Consider the following 19,573-nt stretch of genomic DNA (forward strand, 5'->3'; position numbering starts at 1 on the left):
TCCAAGAAGAAAAAGATCTTGACAAACCAGTAACTACTAAAAGGAGTAAATCAGTAACCAAAAGCCTCCCAACCATGGACCAGATGGCTTCACAGGGAAATTTTACCAAATATTCCAAGAAGAATTACCACTAGTCCTGATCAAACTCTTCCAAAAAATTGAAGAGGAGGGAACATTTGCCAATTCATTCTACAAGGTCAATATCACCCTCTTACCAAAGCTAGATAAAGATACTACAAGAAAAAAGCAAATTATAGACCAATAACTTTTATGAATATAAGTGCAAAAATACTCAACAAAATCCTAGCAAACTGAATTCAACAACTGTATAATTAAAAGAATTATACACCATGACCAAGTGGGATTTATCCAAGGTAGACAAGGGTGGTTCAACATAAGAAAATAAATTAATGTAATACATTTAACAGAATAAAGCAAAAAAACAAACAAACAAACAAACAAATGATCATCTCAATCAATACAGAAAAGGCATTTGACAAAATCCAGCACTGTTTCTTGATGAAAACACTTAGAAAACTAGGAATAGAGGGAAACTTCCACAGATAACATCATACTCAATAATGAAAGACTAAAAGCTTTCCCTCTAGGTTCAGGAACAAGACAAGGATGCCCACTGTCACCACTGTTATTCAACATTGTACTGGAAGTTCTAGTCAGAGCTATCTGAGAAGAAAAAGAAATTAAAGGCATCCAAATTGGAAAGGAAGAAGTAAAACTTTCACTATTTACAGATAACATGATCCTACATACCGAAAATTCTGAAAAATCCACAACACCCCACAAGGTCAACACCCCTTTCCAGCACTAAAGTGGTCATTGCCCAGATATCCTTGAAGATTGAGAGAATGATCAAATAAGAAGGAATAAGTGTAATTTGAGAAATTAGGATTTGACAAATGATTATGACTACTGACTCATTATACAGATATTTCTATTTGGTTCCTAGAGTATCAGAATAGCCAGAAGGAAATACCTGAAATTGCTGAACTGTAATCCAGTAGACTTGATCTTTGATAATGACTATATAACTATATAGCTTTTAACATATGACTATGTGATTGTAAAAACTTTGTGACTGACACTCCCTTTATCCAGTGTATGGGTAGAAGAGCAACAAAATAAAGGCATGCAAGAAAATAATAATAATAATGATACATTGGGAATATGGGGAAAAAATACCCCTACATAAACTATGGACAATGGTAATAGTACAACTTCAATAATTTTTCATCAATTGTAACAAATGTAACTTGTAAAAAAAAAAAAAGTAGAATTACAAAAAAAGTGTTACCATCAACTGTAACAAATTTTCCACACCAATGCAAGTGTTGGTGGTAGTGTGGTATATGGGAATCCTATATTTTTTGCATGATCTTTAAACCCACAACTTCTCCAATAAAATTTTTTTTTTAAATCCTCAACAAAGCTCATAGAGCAAATAAATGAATTCAGCAAAATGGCAGGATACAAGATCAACGCCTAAAAATCAGCAGTGTTTCTATACACAAGCAATGAACAATATGAAGAGGAAATCAAGAAAAAAAAACCCATTTACAATAGCAACTAAAGGAACCAAGTATCTAAGAATAAATATAAGCAAGGATATAAAGGACTTATACACAGAAAACTACAAAATATTGCTAAAAGAAATCAAAGAAGACCTAAATTCTTTGTTCATGGACTGGAAGACTAAATATCATTAAGATGTCAATACTACCCAAGGCAATTTATAGATTCAATGCAAACCCAAACAAAATTCCAACAACCTTCTTTGCAGAAATGGAAAAGCCAATGAACAAATTTATATGGAAGGGTAAAGGACCCTGAATAGCTAAAGCCATCATGAAAAAGAAGAATGAAGTTGGAGAATGCACACTTCTCCACATTAAAACTTATAAAGCCACAGTAATCAAAACAGCATGGTACTTGCACAAGGACAGACATATATACCAATGGAATCAAACTGAGAACTCAGAAATCAACCATCACATTTATGGGCAACTGATTTTTGACAAGGGAACAAAGAATGCTCAACAGGGAAAGAATAGTCTCTTCAATAAATGCTGCTGGGAAAACTGGATCTCAATTTGTAAAAAAAAAAAAATGAGGAACTCTTCCTCATACTTTATAAAAAAATCAACTCAAAATGGATCAAAGACCTAAATATAAGAGTCAGGAATATAAGACTCCTAGAAGAAAACATAGGGAAAAATCTTCAGGACCTTGTGTTAAGCAGTGGTTTCTTAGACTTCATACCCAAAGCACAAACAATAGAAAAAAGAGATATACAGGACCTCATCAACGTTTAAAACTTTATGCCTCAAAGATTTTATCATGAAAGTAAATGACAACCTATCAATAGAAAAAAATATTTGAAAACTATACATACAATAAGGGTCTAATATCCAGAATACATAAAGAAATCCTTCAACTCAACAACAAAAATACAAACAACCCAATTTAAAAAGTGGGCAACAGACCTGACTAGACATCACTGAAAGATCTCAAACACAGTTGAGAGGTCAATCTGGAGGTTATTCTTATCTATTATATAGATATTCCTTTTTAGTTTCTAGTGTATTAGAATAGCTAGAAGGAAATACCTGAATCTTTTGAACTGTAATCCAGTAGACTTGATTCTTGATGATAATTGTATAACTGCACAGCTTTTGTCATGTAACTGTGTGACTGTGAAAACCTTGTGACTGACACCCCCTTTAACTAGTGTATGGACAGATGAATAATAAAATAATGTCAAAAATATATAAATAATGGGGGGGATAAGGGGTATGGGATGGTTTGGGTGTGCTTTTTTCTTTCTTTTTTATCTTAATTTTTTATATATTTTTTTGTTTATTTTGGAGTAATGAACATGTTTGAAAAATTGATTGTGGTGATGAATGTGCAACTATATGATGATACCCTGAGGCACTCATTATATACTTTGGATGGATTATATGGTGTGTGCGTATATCTCAATAAAATTGCATTAAAGAAAAAGACCTGAATAATCAGCTCTCCAAAGAAGATATTCAAATGGCCAAAAAGCACATGAAAAGATGCTCAACATCATTAGCCATTGAAGAAATGCAAATCAAAACCACAATGAAATGCCATTTCACATCCACTAGGATAGCACTATTGAAAAAAAGGAAAATCACAAGTTTTGGAGAGGATGTAGAGAAATAGGAACACTCATTCATTGTTGATGGCAATGTAAAATGTTGCAGCTACTGTGAAGGACAGTTTGGCAGTTCTTCATAAAGTTAAGTATAGAATTACCATATGACCGGCAATCCCACTTATAGGTATATACTCAAAAGAACTGAAAGCAGGAACTGGAACAGATATTTGTACACCAATGTTTATAGTGGCATTACTAACAATTCCTAAAAAATGAAAGCAACCTAAGCGTTCATCAACCAATGAATGATTACACAAAATGTGGTATATACACACACACTAGAATATTATATGGCTGTAAAAAGGAATGAAGTTCTGAAACACGCACAACAACATGGATGAACCTTGAAGACATCATGTTGCGTGAAAGAAGCCAGACAGAAAAAGACAAATACTGTATGATCTTACTGATATGAAATCATTAGAATAAGCAAACTCATAGAGTGAGAATCTAGAATATAGGTTACCAGGGGATGGGGTGGGGATAGGGAATATGTAGTTAAGGCTTAAAATATAGAGAATTTCTATTTGAGACAATGGAAACATTTTGATAATGGATGGTGGTGATGGTAGCAAAACATTGTGAACATAATTAACAGCACTGAATTATATAAGTGTATATGGTTAAAGGGGAAAATTTTAGGCTCTATACATGTTACTAGAATAAAATTTTTTTTAAATCCATGAAACTGCACAACACAAACAGTGAACCCTAAGTTAAACCATGAAGTGTAGTTAACAGCACAATTATAAAAAAGTACTTTCATCAACTATAACAAATGTACCACACCAATGTAAGGTGTTAACAATAGGGTAGTATACGGGAATCTTGTATTTTATTTATAATTGTTCTATAACCCACAAATTCTCTAATGAAAAAGAAAGAAATCCATACATCTATGTATGGCCATTAATTTTCTACAAGGATGCCAAGTCCACTCAATGGTGCATTCAACAAATGGTGCTGGGGAAACTCAATAGACACATGCAGAAGAATGGATTTGGACCCCTACCTCACACAATATACAAAAATTCACTCAAAATGGATCAAAGACTTAGACTTAATAGTTCAAACCATAAGATTCTTAGAAGAAAACACAGGGGAAAATCTTCATGACCTCGTATTCTGCAATAGATTCTTGTAGATAACATCAATAGCACAAACAACAAAAGAAAAAATAAAGAAGACTTGGTCAAAATTAAAATATTTTGTGCATTAATGGATATTAATAAGAAAGTAAAAAGACTACATACAGAATGGGAAAAACAGCTGCAAATCATATATTTGAAAAGGGTTTAATATTCAGAATATAAAAAGAAATCCTAACATTCAATTACAAAAACACAAATAATCCAATTAAAAATTGGGCAAAGGACTTAAGTAGATATTTCTCCAAAGAAGATAGAGCAATAAACACATGAAAAGATGCTCAACATCATTAGCCATTAGAGAAATGCAAATCAAAACCACAATGAGATATCACTTCAAATCTACTAGGATGGCTATTCTTAAAATAACAGAAAATAACAAGTTTTGGAGAAGATGTGGGGAGATAGGTATCTTTTTACATTGTTGATGAGAATGTCAAATGGTTCAGCCACTGTAGAAAACAGTTTGGCAGGTCCTCAGAAAGTTAAACATAGAATTACCATATGACCCAGCAATTCCACTCCTAGGTATATACCCCAAAGAACTGAAAACAGAAATTCTAACAAATACTTCTACACCAATGTTCACAGCAGCATTAATTACAATAGCTAAATGGTGGCAACAACCCAAATGTCCATCAAAAGATAAGTGGATAAAGAAAATGTGGTATATCCATATATCGGAATATTATTCAGCCATAAAAAGGAATGAAGTGCTGATACATGCAATAATATGAAAGAAACTTGAAGACATCATGTTAAGTGAAATAAGCCAGACAAAGAAGGACAAATATTACATAATTCCACTTATAGGAAATACCTAGAATATGCAAATTCATAAAGATAGAAAGTAGATTGAGTTACCAAGGGCCACGTGGGACAGGAGGTAGATGAGAATTATTGATTAATGGGGTAAAGAGCTTCTATTTGGGGTGATAAAGAATTTTGATAATGAAAGATGATGATGATAGTACAGTATTATAAATGTAGTATCACTGCATTGTACACATGAAAGTGGTTAAAATGGGGAAATGTATGTTGTATACATGTCAGCACAATAAAAACTTTAAAAATTAAGAAAAAAAAGAACTAGCCACAATAAAGAAAACTCCTATAGTCAAAATTTGGCAGCGCCCCTCTATACCATCCCATCATTCTTCCTCAAAGGTTTCTTTCCTTTCTGATTACTTGATCCTGGCTATCAAACATGGGAATAGGAATGCTAAAGTTTCAAACATTATTTTTTCCTCTCTTATCTCAGTACACAAAAAGGTACTGGTTCAGGGTCATACAATAGGAAAAATCCCTATATGCACTATCCCATGCTTGAACTAGTTGTTAAGACAGACCAATCGTTGACCAGTGTTCCCGTTTGCTAAAGCTGCCATTACACAAAATAGCAGAAATGGATTGGCTTTTTTTTTTTTTAATATTCATTTTATTGAGATATATTCACATACCATGCAGTCATACAAAACAAATCGTACTTTCGATTGTTTACAGTACCATTACATAGTGGTACATTCATCACCCAAATCAATCCCTGGCACCTTCATTAGCACACACACAAAAATAACAAGAATAATAATTAGAGTGAAAAAGAGCAATTCAAGTAAAAAAGAACACTGGGTACCTTTGTCTGTTTGTTTCCTTCCCCTATTTTTCTACTCATCCATCCATAAACTAGACAAAGTGGAGTGCGGTCCTTATGGCTTTCCCAATCCCATTGTCACCCCTCATAAGCTACATTTTTTTTATACAACTGTCTTCGAGATTCATGGGTTCTGGGTTGTAGTTTGATAGCTTCAGGTATCCACCACCAGCTACCCCAATTCTTTAGAACCTAAAAAGGGTTGTCTAAAGTGTGCATAAGAGTGCCCACCAGAGTGACCTCTCGGCTCCTTTTGGAATCTCTCTGCCACTGAAGCTTATTTCATTTCCTTTCACATCCCCCTTTTGGTCAAGTAGATGTTCTCTGTCCCACGATGCCAGGTCTACATTCCTCCCCGGGAGTCGTATTCCACGTTGCCAGGGAGATTCACTCCCCTGGGTGTCTGATCCCACGTAGGGGGGAGGGCAGTGATTTCACCTTTCAAGTTGGCTTAGCTAGAGAGACAGGGCCACATCTGAGCAACAAAGAGGCATTCGGGAGGAGGCTCTTAGGCACAACCATAGGGAGGCCTAGCCTCTCCTTTGCAGCAACCGTCTTCCCAAGGGTAAAACCTGTGGTAGAGGGCTCAACCCATCAAACCACCAGTCCCCTATGTCTGTGGTCATGTTAGCAACCATGGAGGTGGGGTAGGCGAATACCCCTGCATTCTCCACAGGCTCCTCAAGGGGGCACTATCTCTTTTTTTTTCCTTGTATTTTTTTTTTTAATAACTTTCCCTTCTTTTTTAAATCAACTGTATGAAAAAAAAGTTAAAAAGAAAGCAAACATACAATAAAAGAACATTTCAAAGAGACTATAACAAGGGAGTAAGAAAAAAACAACTAACTTAAGATAACTGCTTAATTTCCAACATGTTCCTACTTTACCACAAGAAAGTTACCTAATATACCAACATTTCTGTGAACTTGCTCCTACTATATCCATCAGAAATTAACAGACCATAGTCATTCCTGGGCATCCCCAGAACGTTAAATAGCTTATCTGTTCTTCTTGGATTATTGTTCCCCCTTCCTTAATTGCTCTCTATTGCTAGTTCCCCTACATTCTACATTATAAACCATTCGTTTTACATTTTTCAAAGTTCACATTAGTGGTAGCATATAATATTTCTCTTTTTGTGCCTGGCTTATTTCGCTCAGCATTATGTCTTCAAGGTTCATCCATGTTGTCATATGTTTCACGAGATCGTTCCTTCTTACTGCCGCGTAGTATTCCATCATGTGTATATACCACATTTTATTTATCCACTCATCTGTTGAAGGACATTTGGGTTGTTTCCATCTCTTGGCAATTGTGAATAATGCTGCTATGAACATTGGCGTGCAGATATCTGTTCGTGTCACTGCTTTCCGACCTTCCGGGTATATACCGAGAAGTGCAATCGCTGAATCGAATGGTAACTCTATATCTAGTTTTCTAAGGAACGGCCAGACTGACTTCCAGAGTGGCTGAACCATTATACAGTCCCACCAACAATGAATAAGAGTTCCAATTTCTCCACATCCCCTCCAGCATTTGTAGTTCCCTGTTTGTTTAATGGCAGCCATTCTAACAGGTGTTAGATGGTATCTCTTTGTGGTCTTAATTTGCATCTCTCTAATAGCTAGTGAAGCTGAACATTTTTCATGTGTTTCTTGGCCATTTGTATTTCCTCTTCAGAGAACTGTCTTTTCATATCTTTTGCCCATTTTATAATTGGGCTGTCTGTACTATTGTCATTGAGTTGTAGGATTTCTTTATATATGCAAGATATCAGTCTTTTGTCAGACACATGGTTTCCAAAAATTTTTTCCCATTGAGTTGGCTGCCTCTTTACCTTTTTGAGAAATTCCTTTGAGGTGCAGAAACTTCTAAGCTTGAGGAGTTCCCATTTATCTATTTTCTCTTTTGTTGCTTGTGCTTTGGGTGTAAAGTCTAGGAAGTGGCCGCCTAATACAAGGTCTTGAAGATGTTTTCCTACATTATCTTCTAGGAGTTTTATGGTACTTTCTTTTATATTGAGATCTTTGGTCCATTTGGAGTTAATTTTTGTGTAGGGGGTGAGGTAGGGGTCCTCTTTCATTCTTTTGGATATGGATATCCAACTCTCCCAGCCCCATTTGTTGAAAAGACCATTATGACTCAGTTCAGTGACTTTGGGGGCCTTATCAAAGATCAGTCGGCCATAGATCTGAGGGTCTATCTCCGAATTCTCAATTCGATTCCATTGATCTATATGTCTATCTTTGTGCCAGTACCATGCTGTTTTGGCAACTGTGGCTTTATAATAAGCTTCAAAGTCAGGGAGTGTAAGTCCTCCCACTTCGTTTTTCTTTTTTAGAGTGTCTTTAGCAATTCGAGGCATCTTCCCTTTCCAAATAAATTTGATAACTAGCTTTTCCAAGTCTGCAAAGTAGGTTGTTGGAATTTTGATTGGGATTGCATTGAATCTGTAGATGAGTTTGGGTAGAATTGACATCTTAATGACATTTAGTCTTCCTATCCATGAACATGGAATATTTTTCCTTCTTTTAAGGTCCCCTTCTATTTCTTTTAGTAGAGTTATGTAGTTTTCTTTCTACAGGTCCTTTACGTCTTTGGTTAAGTTTATTCCTAGGTACTTGATTTTTTTAGTTGCTATTGAAAATGGTATCTTTTTCTTGAGTGTCTCTTCAGTTTGTTCATTTCTAGCATATAGAAACATTACTGACTTATGTGCATTAATCTTGTATCCCGCTACTTTGCTAAATTTGTTTATTAGCTCTAGTAGCTGTATCATCGATTTCTCGGGGTTTTCTAGATATAAGATCATATCATCTGCAAACAATGACAGTTTTACTTCTTCTTTTCCAATTTGGATGCCTTTTATTTCTTTGTCTTGCCGGACTGCCCTGGCTAGCACTTCCAGCACAATGTTGAATAACAGTGGTGACAGCGGGCATCCTTGTCTTGTTCCTGATCTTAGAGGGAAGGCTTTCAGTCTCTCACCATTGAGTACTATGCTGGCTGTGGGTTTTTCATATATGCTCTTTATCATGTTGAGGAAGTTTCCTTCAATTCCTACCTTTTGAAGTGTTTTTATCAAAAAGGGATGTTGGATTTTGTCAAATGCTTTTTCAGCATCTATTGAGATGATCAATTGATTTTTCCCTTTCGAGTTTTTAATGTGTTGTAATACATTGATTGTTTTTCTTATGTTGAACCATCCTTGCATGCCTGGAATGAACCCCACTTGGTCATGGTGTATGATTTTTTAATGTGTCTTTGGATTCGATTTGCAAGTATTTTGTTGAGGATTTTTGCATCTATATTCATTAGGGAGATTGGCTGGTAGTTTTGCTTTTTTGTAGCATCTTTGCCTGGTTTTGGTATTAGATTGATGTTAGCTTCATAAAATGAGTTAGGTATTGTTCCATTTTTTTCAATGTTTTGAAAGAGTTTGAGTAAGATTGGTGTCAGTTCTTTCTGGAAAGTTTGGTAGAATTCCCCTGTGAAGCCATCTGGCCCTGGGCATTTATTGGTGGGAAGATTTTTGATGACTGATTGGATCTCTTTGCTTGTGATGGGTTGGTTGAGGTCTTCTATTTCTTCTCTGGTCAGTCTAGGTTGTTCATATGTTTCCAGGAAATTGTCCATTTCCTCTACATTATCCAGTTTGTTGCCATACAGTTGTTCATAATATCCTCTTATAATTTTTTTAATTTCTTCAGGATCTGCAGTTATGTCACCTTTTTCATTCATTATTTTGTTTATATGGGTCTTCTCTCTTTTTGATTTTGTCAGTCTAGCTAGGGGCTTGTCAATCTTGTTGATCTTCTCAAAGAACCAACTTTTGGTGATATTTATCCTCTCTATTGTTTTTTTGTTCTCTATGTCATTTATTTCTGCTTTAATCCTTGTTATTTCTTTTCTTCTACTTGGTTTAGGATTGGTTTGCTGTTCATTTTCTAGCTTCTTCAGTTGATCCATTAGTTCTTTGATTTTGGCTCTTTCTTCCTTTTTAATATATGCGTTTAGTGCTATAAATTTCCCCCTTAGCACTGCTTTTGCTGCATCCCATAGGTTTTGGTATGTTGTGTTCTCATTTTCATTCGTCTCTATATATTTAGCAATTTCTCTTGCTATTTCTTCTTTAACCCACTGATTGTTTAGGAGTGTGTTGTTTAACCTCCAGGTATTTGTGAATTTTCTAAGTCTCTGATGGTTATTGACTTCTAATTGTATTCCATTGTGGTCAGAGAATGTGCTTTGAATAATTTCAATCTTTTTAAATTTATTGAGGCTTGTTTTATGTCCCAGCATATGATCTATTCTGGAGAAAGTTCCATGAGCACTAGAAAAGTATGTGTATCCTGGTGATTTGGGATGTAATGTCCTGTATATGTCTGTTAAATCTAATTCATTTATCAGATTGTTTAGGTTTTCAATTTCCTTATTGGTCTTCTGTCTGGTTGATCTATCTATAGGAGAGAGTGATGTGTTGAAGTCTCCCACAATTATTGTGGAAACATCAATTGCTTCCTTTAGTTTTGCCAGTGTTTCTCTCATGTATTTTGTGGCACCTTGATTGGGTGCATAGACATTTACGATTGTTATTTCTTCTTGCTGAATTGCCCCTTTTATTAGTATGTAGTGGCCTTCTTTGTCTCTCAAAACATCCCTGCATTTGAAGTCTATTTTATCTGAGATTAATATTGCTACACCTGCTTTCTTTTGGCTGTAGCTTGCATGAAATATTTTTTTTCCATCCTTTCACTTTCAGTTTCCTTGTGTCCCTGTGTCTAAGATGAGTCTCTTGTATGCAACATATTGATGGTTCATTTTTCTTGATCCATTCTGCGAATCTATATCTTTTAATTGGGGAGTTTAATCCATTTACATTCAACGTTAAAACCGTGAAGGCATTTCTTGAATCGGCCATCTTATCCTTTGGTTTATGTTTGCCATATTTTTCCCTCTCTCTATTAATACCCTTTATTGTACCCATACCGAATCTCTTTAGTACTGAACCTTTCTCCAAGTCTCTCTGTCCTGTCTTTGTTTCTCTGTCTGTAGGGCTCCCTTTAGTATCTCCAGTAGGGCAGTTCTCTTATTAGCAAATTCTCTCAGCATTTGTTTGTCTGTGAAAAATTTAAGCTCTCCCTCAAATTTCAAGGAGAGCTTTGCTGGATAAAGTATTCTTGGCTGGAAATTTTTCTCATTCAGAATTTTAAATATATCGTGCCACTGCCTTCTTGCCTCCATGGTGGCTGCTGAGTAGTCACTACTTAGTCTTATGCTGTTTCCTTTGTATGTGGTGAATTGCTTTTCTCTTGCTGCTTTCAGAACTTGCTCCTTCTCTTCTGTGTTTGACAGTGTGATCAGTATATGTCTCGGAGTGGGTTTATTTGGATTTATTCTATTTGGAGTTCGCTGAGCATTTATGATTTGTGTATTTATGTTGTTTAGAAGATTTGGGAAGTTTTCCCCAACAATTTCTTTGAATACTCTTCCTAGACCTTTACCCTTTTCTTCCCCTTCTGGGACACCAATGAGTCTTATATTTGGACGTTTCATATTATCTATCATATCCCTGAGGTCCATTTCGATTTTTTCAATTTTTTTCCCCATTCTTTCTTTTATGCTTTCATTTTCCATTCTGTCATCTTCCAGGTCACTGATTCGTTGTTCAACTTCCTCTAGTCTTGTACTATGAGTGTCCAGAATCTTTTTAATTTGGTCAACAGTTTCTTTAATTTCCATAAGATCATCCATTTATTTATTTAGTCTTGCTATGTCTTCTTTATGCTCTTCTAGAGTCTTCTTGATTTCCTTCATATCCCGTACTATGGTCTCATTGTTCATCTTTAGTTCTTTGAGTAGCTGCTCTATGTGCTGTGTCTCTTCTGGTCTTTTGATTTGGGTGCTTGGGCTTGGGTTATCCATATCGTCTGGTTTTTTCATATGCTTTATAATTTTCTGTTGTTTTTGGCCTCGTGGCATTTGCTGAACTTGATAGGGTTCTTTTAGGGTTTGTAGACCTATTGAAGTCCTTATCTCTAATTTATCAGATCTACAGCTTCGTGGAGTACACTTTCTCTAACTAACCAGCAGGTGGCGTCCACGAGCCACCTGTTCTCCACAAGCCAGTTCTCCCCTGCTTAGCCTTTTTGGTGACTGGGGGAGTGAGTCTTGTGGGGCCCAATTGGTGTACCAAGCTTGCGTGTGTAGTTGGTGTTGCCTGCCCTGTATGTGGGGCGTGTATCTGGGCAGTCGGGGAGGGGGGGTGGCCCTAACAATCAAATCTCCCTGATGATCCTAGAGTTTTAACGCTGGTGCAATAGTCTAATCCTTCAGTTCAGTCCTGCCACAGTTTGTCTCTGCCACTGACCCACAAGTCTTTGGTATTGGCGTATGGCTCCTGAGACTTGCAAGTGGGCCCCTCTTCCAGGCTGTGCACCCCGGGTCCTCTGTTGAGGGATGACTGTGCTTTGTCACAGGTGAGTGCCGTCCCCCCAGGGCAGTTCTGGGCTGCTGGGCTGTGTAGGGAGGCTCCCAGTCTGCTCAAATGATGGCTGAATGGGGCTTTGTTAATTCACACTGCTCCACCTTGCCAGCTCTGGGACAATCAGCTGAGGTTGCAGGGAAGGCTAATGTCCACGCCCAGTATTGTGGTGTGTGCCTGTTATTTGAAGCACTTCCGTCACACTGGGTTGTCTGGGGCAGCTCTGGGCTATGGGGCTGGCGATGGGCAGGAGTGTTTCCTGTCCACCAGGATGGTGGCTGTGAGCGGACACCCCCCTTTTCTTGGGAAGTTGTGGTGTTTAGTGAATTTTCCCAGCCACTGGATTATTGCCTTTTGTCTCAGAGCTCTCTTAATTCTGCTCTTGGCTTGACGTGCCCAAATTGCAATTCTTTGAATCTTTCTGTATTGGGCTTCTTAGAGTAATTGTTTTAGAAAAAGTAAAAAGGATTAAAAAAAAAAAAAAAAAAAAGGGCCCTCCTCAGAGATCTAATGGGTTATTGAAATGCTAATAGACACAGCAACCAGGGCCATTAAGGAAAAGTTCACAGGGCAGAGAGATCAGCTTTTCTTCGGGATTTGCATATGCGCCTCAAGGCCTGAGCTCCGCCCTTCCCCTTTCTGTGTTCACCAGAACTCCAAAAATCCTCTGCTTTTATTTTGGAGTTTTTCGTGTTATTTTTATTTTTTTTTTTCTATGCCTGTCTCCTCTCTGCTGGGCTGGCAGCTCTCAGATTCCCCGGTGTCTGGTCTCAGTCTATCTATGGTTGGAATCTGGATCAGTAAAATGAGTTTCCGATAAGAGCAGCCACTGTAGTTCTCCCTTCTCCTTCCCGGAGCTGACAGCCCCTCCTCCCACGGGACCGAGCCTGGCAGGGAGGGGCGCGGGTCCCCTGGCCGCAAAAACTTACAGATTTCGCTGATCTCAGCAGTTCGACATTTTCATGAGTGTTGTATGAAGTATGCCCAAAGACAGATTGCTCTGTGGTGTCCAGTCCACGCAGTTCCTGGCTTTTTACCCACTTTCCTGGAGGAGTAACTAAAACCTACAGCTCACCAGTCTGCCATCTTGCCCCGCCTCTCCCAGAATCTTTTTAATTTGGTCAACAGTTTCTTTAATTTCCATAAGATCATCCATTTATTTATTTAGTCTTGCAATGTCTTCTTTATGCTCTTCTAGGGTCTTCTTGATTTCCTTTGTCTCCCGTACTATGGTCTCATTGTTCATCTTTAGTTCTTTGAGTAGCTGCTCTAGGTGCTGTGTCTCTTCGGATCTTTTGATTTGGGTGCTTGGGCTTGGGTTATCCATATTGTCTGCTTTTTTCATATGCTTTATAATTTTCTGTTGTTTTTGGCCTCATGGCATTTGCTGAACTTGATAGGGTTCTTTTAGGATTTGTAGACCAATTGAAGTCCTTATCTCTAATTTATCAGATCTACAGCTTCGTGGAGTACACTTTCTCTAACTAACCAGCAGGTGGCGTCCACAAGCCACCTGTTCTCCACAAGCCAGTTCTCCCCTGCTTAGTCTTTTTGGTGAGTGGGGGAGTGAGTCTTGTGGGGTCCAGTTGGTGTACCAAGCTTGTGTGTGTAGTTGGTGTTGCCTGCCCTGTATATGGGGCGTGTTTCTGGGCAGTCAGGGATGGGGGGTGGCTCTAACAATCAAATCTCCCTGGTGATCCTAGAGTTCTAAAGCTGCTGCAATACTCTAATCCTTCAGTTCAGTCCTGCCACAGTTTGTCTCTGCCACTGACCCACAAGTCCTTGGTATTGGCGTATGGCTCCTGAGACTTGCAAGTGGGCCCCTCTTCCAGGCCGTGCACCCCGGGTCCTCTGTTGAGGGATGACTGTGCTATGTCACAGGTGAGTGCCGTCCCCCCAGGGCAGTTCTGGGCTGCTGGGCTGTGTAGGGAGGCTCCCAGTCTGCTCAAATGATGGCTGAATGGGGCTTTGTTAATTCACACTGCTCTACCTACCCAACTCTGGGACAATCAGCTGAGGTTGCAGGGAAGGCTAATGTCCACGCCCAGTATTGTGGTGTGTGCCTGTTATTTGAAGCACTTCCGTCACACTGGGTTGTCTGGGGCGGTTCTGGGCTATGGGGCTGGCGATGGGCAGGAGTGTTTCCTGTCCACCAGGATGATGGCTGTGAGCGGATACCCCCCTTTTCTTGGGAAGTTGTGGTGTTTAGTGAATTTTCTCAGCCACTGGATTATTGCGTTTTGTCTCAGAGCTCTCCTAGTTCTGCTCTTGACTTGACCTGCCCAAATTGCAGGTCTTTGAAGCTTTCTGTATTGGGCTTCTTAGAGTAATTGTTTTAGAAAAAGAAAAAAGGATTAAAAAAAAAAAAAAAAAGGGCCCTCCTCAGAGATCTAATGGGTTATTGAAATGCTAAGAGACACAGCAACCAGGGCCATTAAGGAAATTTCCACAGGGCAGAGAGATCAGCTTTTCTTCAGGATTTGCATATGCGCCTCAGGGCCTGAGCTTGGGCCTGGGCTCTGCCCTTCCCCCTTCTATGTTCACCAGAACTCCAAAAATCCTCCGCTTTTATTTTGGAGTTTTTCGTGTTGTTTTTTTTTCTATGCCTGTCTCCTCTCTGCTGGGCTGGTTGCTCTCAGATTCTCTGGTGTCTGGTCTCAGTCTATCTATGGTTGGAGTTTGGATCAGCAGAATGAGTTTCTAATAAGGGCTGCCACTGCAGTTCTCCCTTCTCCTTCCCGGAGCTGACAGCCCCTCCTCCCACGGGACTGAGCCTGGCAGGGAGGGGCGTGGGTCTCCTGGCCGCAAAAACTTACAGATTTCGCTGATCTCAGCAGTTGCACGTTTTCATGAGTGTTGTATGAAGTATGCCCAAAGTCTGATTGCTCTGTGGTGTCCAGTCCACGCAGTTCCTGGCTTTCTACCTACTTTCCTGGAGGAGTAACTAAAACATACAGCTCACCAGTCTGCCATCTTGCCCCGCCTCCTTGGATTGGCTTTTATAAAGGGGATTTATTAGGTTACAAATTTACAGTTCTAAGACCGTAAAATTGTGCAAACTAAGGCATCACCAAGAGGATATCTTCACTGAAGAAAGGCCAATGGCGTCTGGAACATCTCTGTTAGCTGGAAAGGCACATGGCTGGCGTTTGCTGGTCCTTTGCTCCTGGGTTCTGGTTTCAAAATGGCTTTCTCCAAAACGTCTCTGGGCTTCTGTCTCCCCTACTTCTCTCTCTTAGCTCCTGTTCATTCCTGCTTGTTCTCCCAGGGCATTTCTCTCTAAGCGTATGGGGGTCCTCTCTTAGCTTCTTCAGGGCAAACTCTGGGCTTCATCTCTTAGCTTAGCATCTCCAAATGTCTTTATGTCTGCATCTCCCAGCATCTCCAAGTGTCTCAGTCTGTGTAGGGTCTCACCTTCTCCCGGGGACAAACTCTATATTACATACCTTAGCTTCTCTTCAAAATGTCTCTCTCATCTTATCTGAGCTTCTCCTCTCTGTGAGCTGTCTTAAAGGACTCCAGTGAACTAATCATCTCCATGGAAATGATCTAATCAAAAGGTCTCACCTACAGTTGGGTAGGTCACATCACCATGGAAACAACCTAATCAAAAGGTCTCACCCTCTCTATAAAATTGCAAGAAGAAATATAAATAGGGATAAAAGTGCTGGAGAAAACATGGAGAGAGGGATGTACCTATTTACTGTTGGTTAGGAGACAGAATGGTGTAGCCTTTCTGGAGAACAGTGTGGTGGTTCCACAAGAAGCTAAGTATTTGGGTGCCACAAGATCCTTCAACCTCATTAGGTGGCATATAGTTGGAAGATCTGAGAGTAGTGACCTGAATGGACATTTGCACATTGGTGTTTATGGAGGCAGTATACATTATTTGCAATGAGTTGAGGTGGTCTAAGGATACACTGACTGAGGAACAGAACAGTGAACTGTGGTATTTGCATACAATGGAATATTGAGCAACTGCAAGGAGGAGTGAAGCTGTGAGACATGCAAGGCAACGAAGTGAATGGATCCTGTAGACAGCATTCTGAGTGAACTACGCCAGAAACAAGGGTAAACACTATAATGCCTCACCAATAAGGACTGACTACAATGTGTAAACTCAGAATTGAATCTCAGAGCTCAGCTTATTAGAGGAATGTTTATTGTAATGGTCCCTAGATTGTAAGCTCTTATATCAGTCACATCTATTCCTGAACTGTATTGGCTATCTCCAGATTCTGAGATGTTGATCCCCTCGTGTATAACCTGATCCATCCCTGGAACTTTGGGTATCTGTGTGACACCTGAAATTCAAGAGCTATAGCTCAGCAGATACGAATGTCAGTATTAGCACATGCACCAACTGTTTAAAAAGCTGAAAAAGAGTCCAGACTTCAATTAGAGATATGAATGAAGCAGATCTAGTTAGGACTAGGGCAAATTGGGCCAAAGGGTAAAGAATGATACTATGTTTTAAAACTTCAACTTCCATATGAGACCAAGGGAAGAGATGTTTATTTGGTGCAGGATCTATATTTCCTAAACAATTTAACTCATACAGTTTGTTCAAATACCATAATTACATGGAACTTTGAATAGGAAGTGAGACCTGGTAGGTTTGTACAGGTTAGTATGAAATAGCAACACATCCCAAAGTAATTTTGGCAGAGAATAAAAATATATGTGCAGGGCCCCCTTGAGGAGCCGGGGAAAATGCGGATGTGGACTTCCTGACCTGGATTCTTGCTGATGTTCTCAAAAACATTGAGGACTGGCAGTTTGGTATGCTGAGCCCTCTATCTGGGGCTTGCCCTTACGGAACTCATTACTGCAAAGGAGAGGCTAAACCTGCTTATAATTGTGCCTAAGCTCTCCCCGAGTACCTCTTTGTTGCTCAGATGTGGCCCTCTCTCTCCAGCTACCCCAACTCGGCAGGTGAACTAACTGCCCTCCCCCCTACATGGGACCTGACTCCCAGGGGTGTAAATCTCTCTGACAATGCAGGATGTGACTCCCGAGGATGAATCTGGACCCAACATCATGGGATTGAGAACATCTTCTTGATCAAAAGGGGAATGCAAAATGAAACAAAATAAAGTTTCAGTGGCTGAGAAATTCCAAATGGAGTCAAGAGGTCACTCAGGTGGGCACATTTATGCACTATATACATAACCCATTTCAGGTTTTAACATTTTGGAATAGCTAGAAGTAAATACCTGAAACTATCAAACTCCAACCCAATTGCCTTGACTCTTGAAGATGACTGTATAACAATGTAACTTACAAGGGGTGACAGAGTGATTGTGAAAACTTTGTGGATCACACTCCCTTTATCCAGTGTATGGATGGATGAATAGAAAAATGGGGACAAAAACGAAATGAAAAATAGGGTGGGGGGATGATTTGGGTGTTCTTTTTTACTTTTATTTTTATTCTTGTGTTTATTTTTTCTGGTATAAGGAAAATGTTCAAAAAATAGGTTGGGGTGATGAATGCACAACTATATGATGGTACTATGAACAGCTGATTGCACACCATGGATGATTGTATGATATGTGAATATATCTCAATAAAACTGAATTTTTTAAAAAAAGGTCCCACCCTAATCAAAAGACTAATAGGTCCGCCCCCACAAGATTGCATTAAAGAATATGGCTTTTGTGGGGAGCATAATAGATTCAAACCATCACAACCATCAATCAAAGAAGTGGGATATTTACCTACTAAATAAAAATCAGCTATGAAATTTTAACTCCATAGAACTCTATACAATGACAGATGATGATGGACTCCTGGTGAATTCAAGCACTAAGAATGAAATTTGGCTGAATACATCAATTGTGAAGAGCAAGTTTTAAGACATCATCAGTTTATAGTTCATGATTACATAAAACAAAATTCATGTTATTTTTCTCATTTCGATTTCTTGCTAAGGAGTATTTTATGTACTTTCCATATGATGTCTTATATATAAATAGATAGGTTGTTTGTCCACCAAAATTCTATATTATCTATTTCCTCAACTTTAATTTTAAAAACATCTCATACTGCATATTCTGGCATCTGCCATAATTCCTTATAAATACCTGTCGTTTTTCATCTCACATATATACCTAGTATTAAGCCTTAAAGGTTTTTTAAACATACCGTATTTGTCCATATGCTCTTTTCCAGCATACACAAACATCTGAGGAACTAATGGGGCTGAAGACAATCCATACTTTTTGGCCATGACTTCAACATGTTTATCAACTGGACAGGTCCTATCTGAAAACTAAGACAGGGAAGGGAAAAAAAAATAGTTATAAAATAACTGTATTTTAACTATTAGTGTTACTAAGACACTTCTTTATTCTAAGAGCACAGTAAATAAAAAAGGGCTAATGTGAATAAAATCAGTCAGGAAATGATGTCCAGGGAAATATGGGGGAAAGAAAAAAGAAGCAAGTGAGTAAAGAGGCATTATTTTTTTCAGGAAGCATTTATCAAGCATCTAGTACGTACCAGTAACTATTCAAGGTGCTAGGGATAGAACAGTAAACAAAATAGATGAAGTCCCTGATCATCTGGAACTTACATTTGGGCAGAAGGGGATGAAAATAAGCAAAAATGTGAAAAATAATACTAAAAAGAAAAATAACTTTAAGTAAGGGGTCAAAGATTGAAGGAGGAAATTGCTATTTTAGCAGTTACTATTTAGCAAGCACAAGAAAAATGATAAAACTACACCAAGGCACATAATCACAAAATTGCCTAGAATTAATGATGAAGAGAAAATCTCAAAAGCATCCAGAGAAAAAAGGTACATTAAGTACAGAGAAAAAAATAAGAATGACAGAAGATTTCACATTGGAAAAAACAAAAGCCCACAAAAACATCTTTCAAAAACTAGGGTAACCAGCTGACACAGATGCCAGCTTAAGATACTCCAGAGTACTGTTCTAAAATACTAAGATTGATGCATACATATACAGTGTTACTTTCAACTTTTGAGTTATATCAGTTCATTTAAAACAGTGCTAAAATATTTTTTGTATTCCTTATTACCAGGCTTTATTTATGGTGTGAGATAGGAAAACTCTCAT

At 38.4% G+C, this 19,573-nt stretch overlaps 1 protein-coding gene across 2 annotated transcripts in view; it reads right to left on the reverse strand.

Moving 5' to 3' along the window:
* The window catches only part of SCP2 (sterol carrier protein 2), a 239,240-nt gene that overhangs the window by 180,729 nt on the left and 38,938 nt on the right, over positions 1–19,573 (reverse strand). For both annotated transcript variants that reach the window (XM_037827204.1, XM_037827205.1), the window contains one exon: positions 18,636–18,762. In XM_037827204.1, coding sequence (XP_037683132.1) covers positions 18,636–18,762 — 127 coding nt within the window. The remainder of the gene's footprint in view (positions 1–18,635; positions 18,763–19,573) is intronic.

Source organism: Choloepus didactylus, chromosome 2 (assembly GCF_015220235.1).
Source record: "Choloepus didactylus isolate mChoDid1 chromosome 2, mChoDid1.pri, whole genome shotgun sequence".
NCBI classification, from domain to species: domain Eukaryota; kingdom Metazoa; phylum Chordata; class Mammalia; order Pilosa; family Megalonychidae; genus Choloepus; species Choloepus didactylus.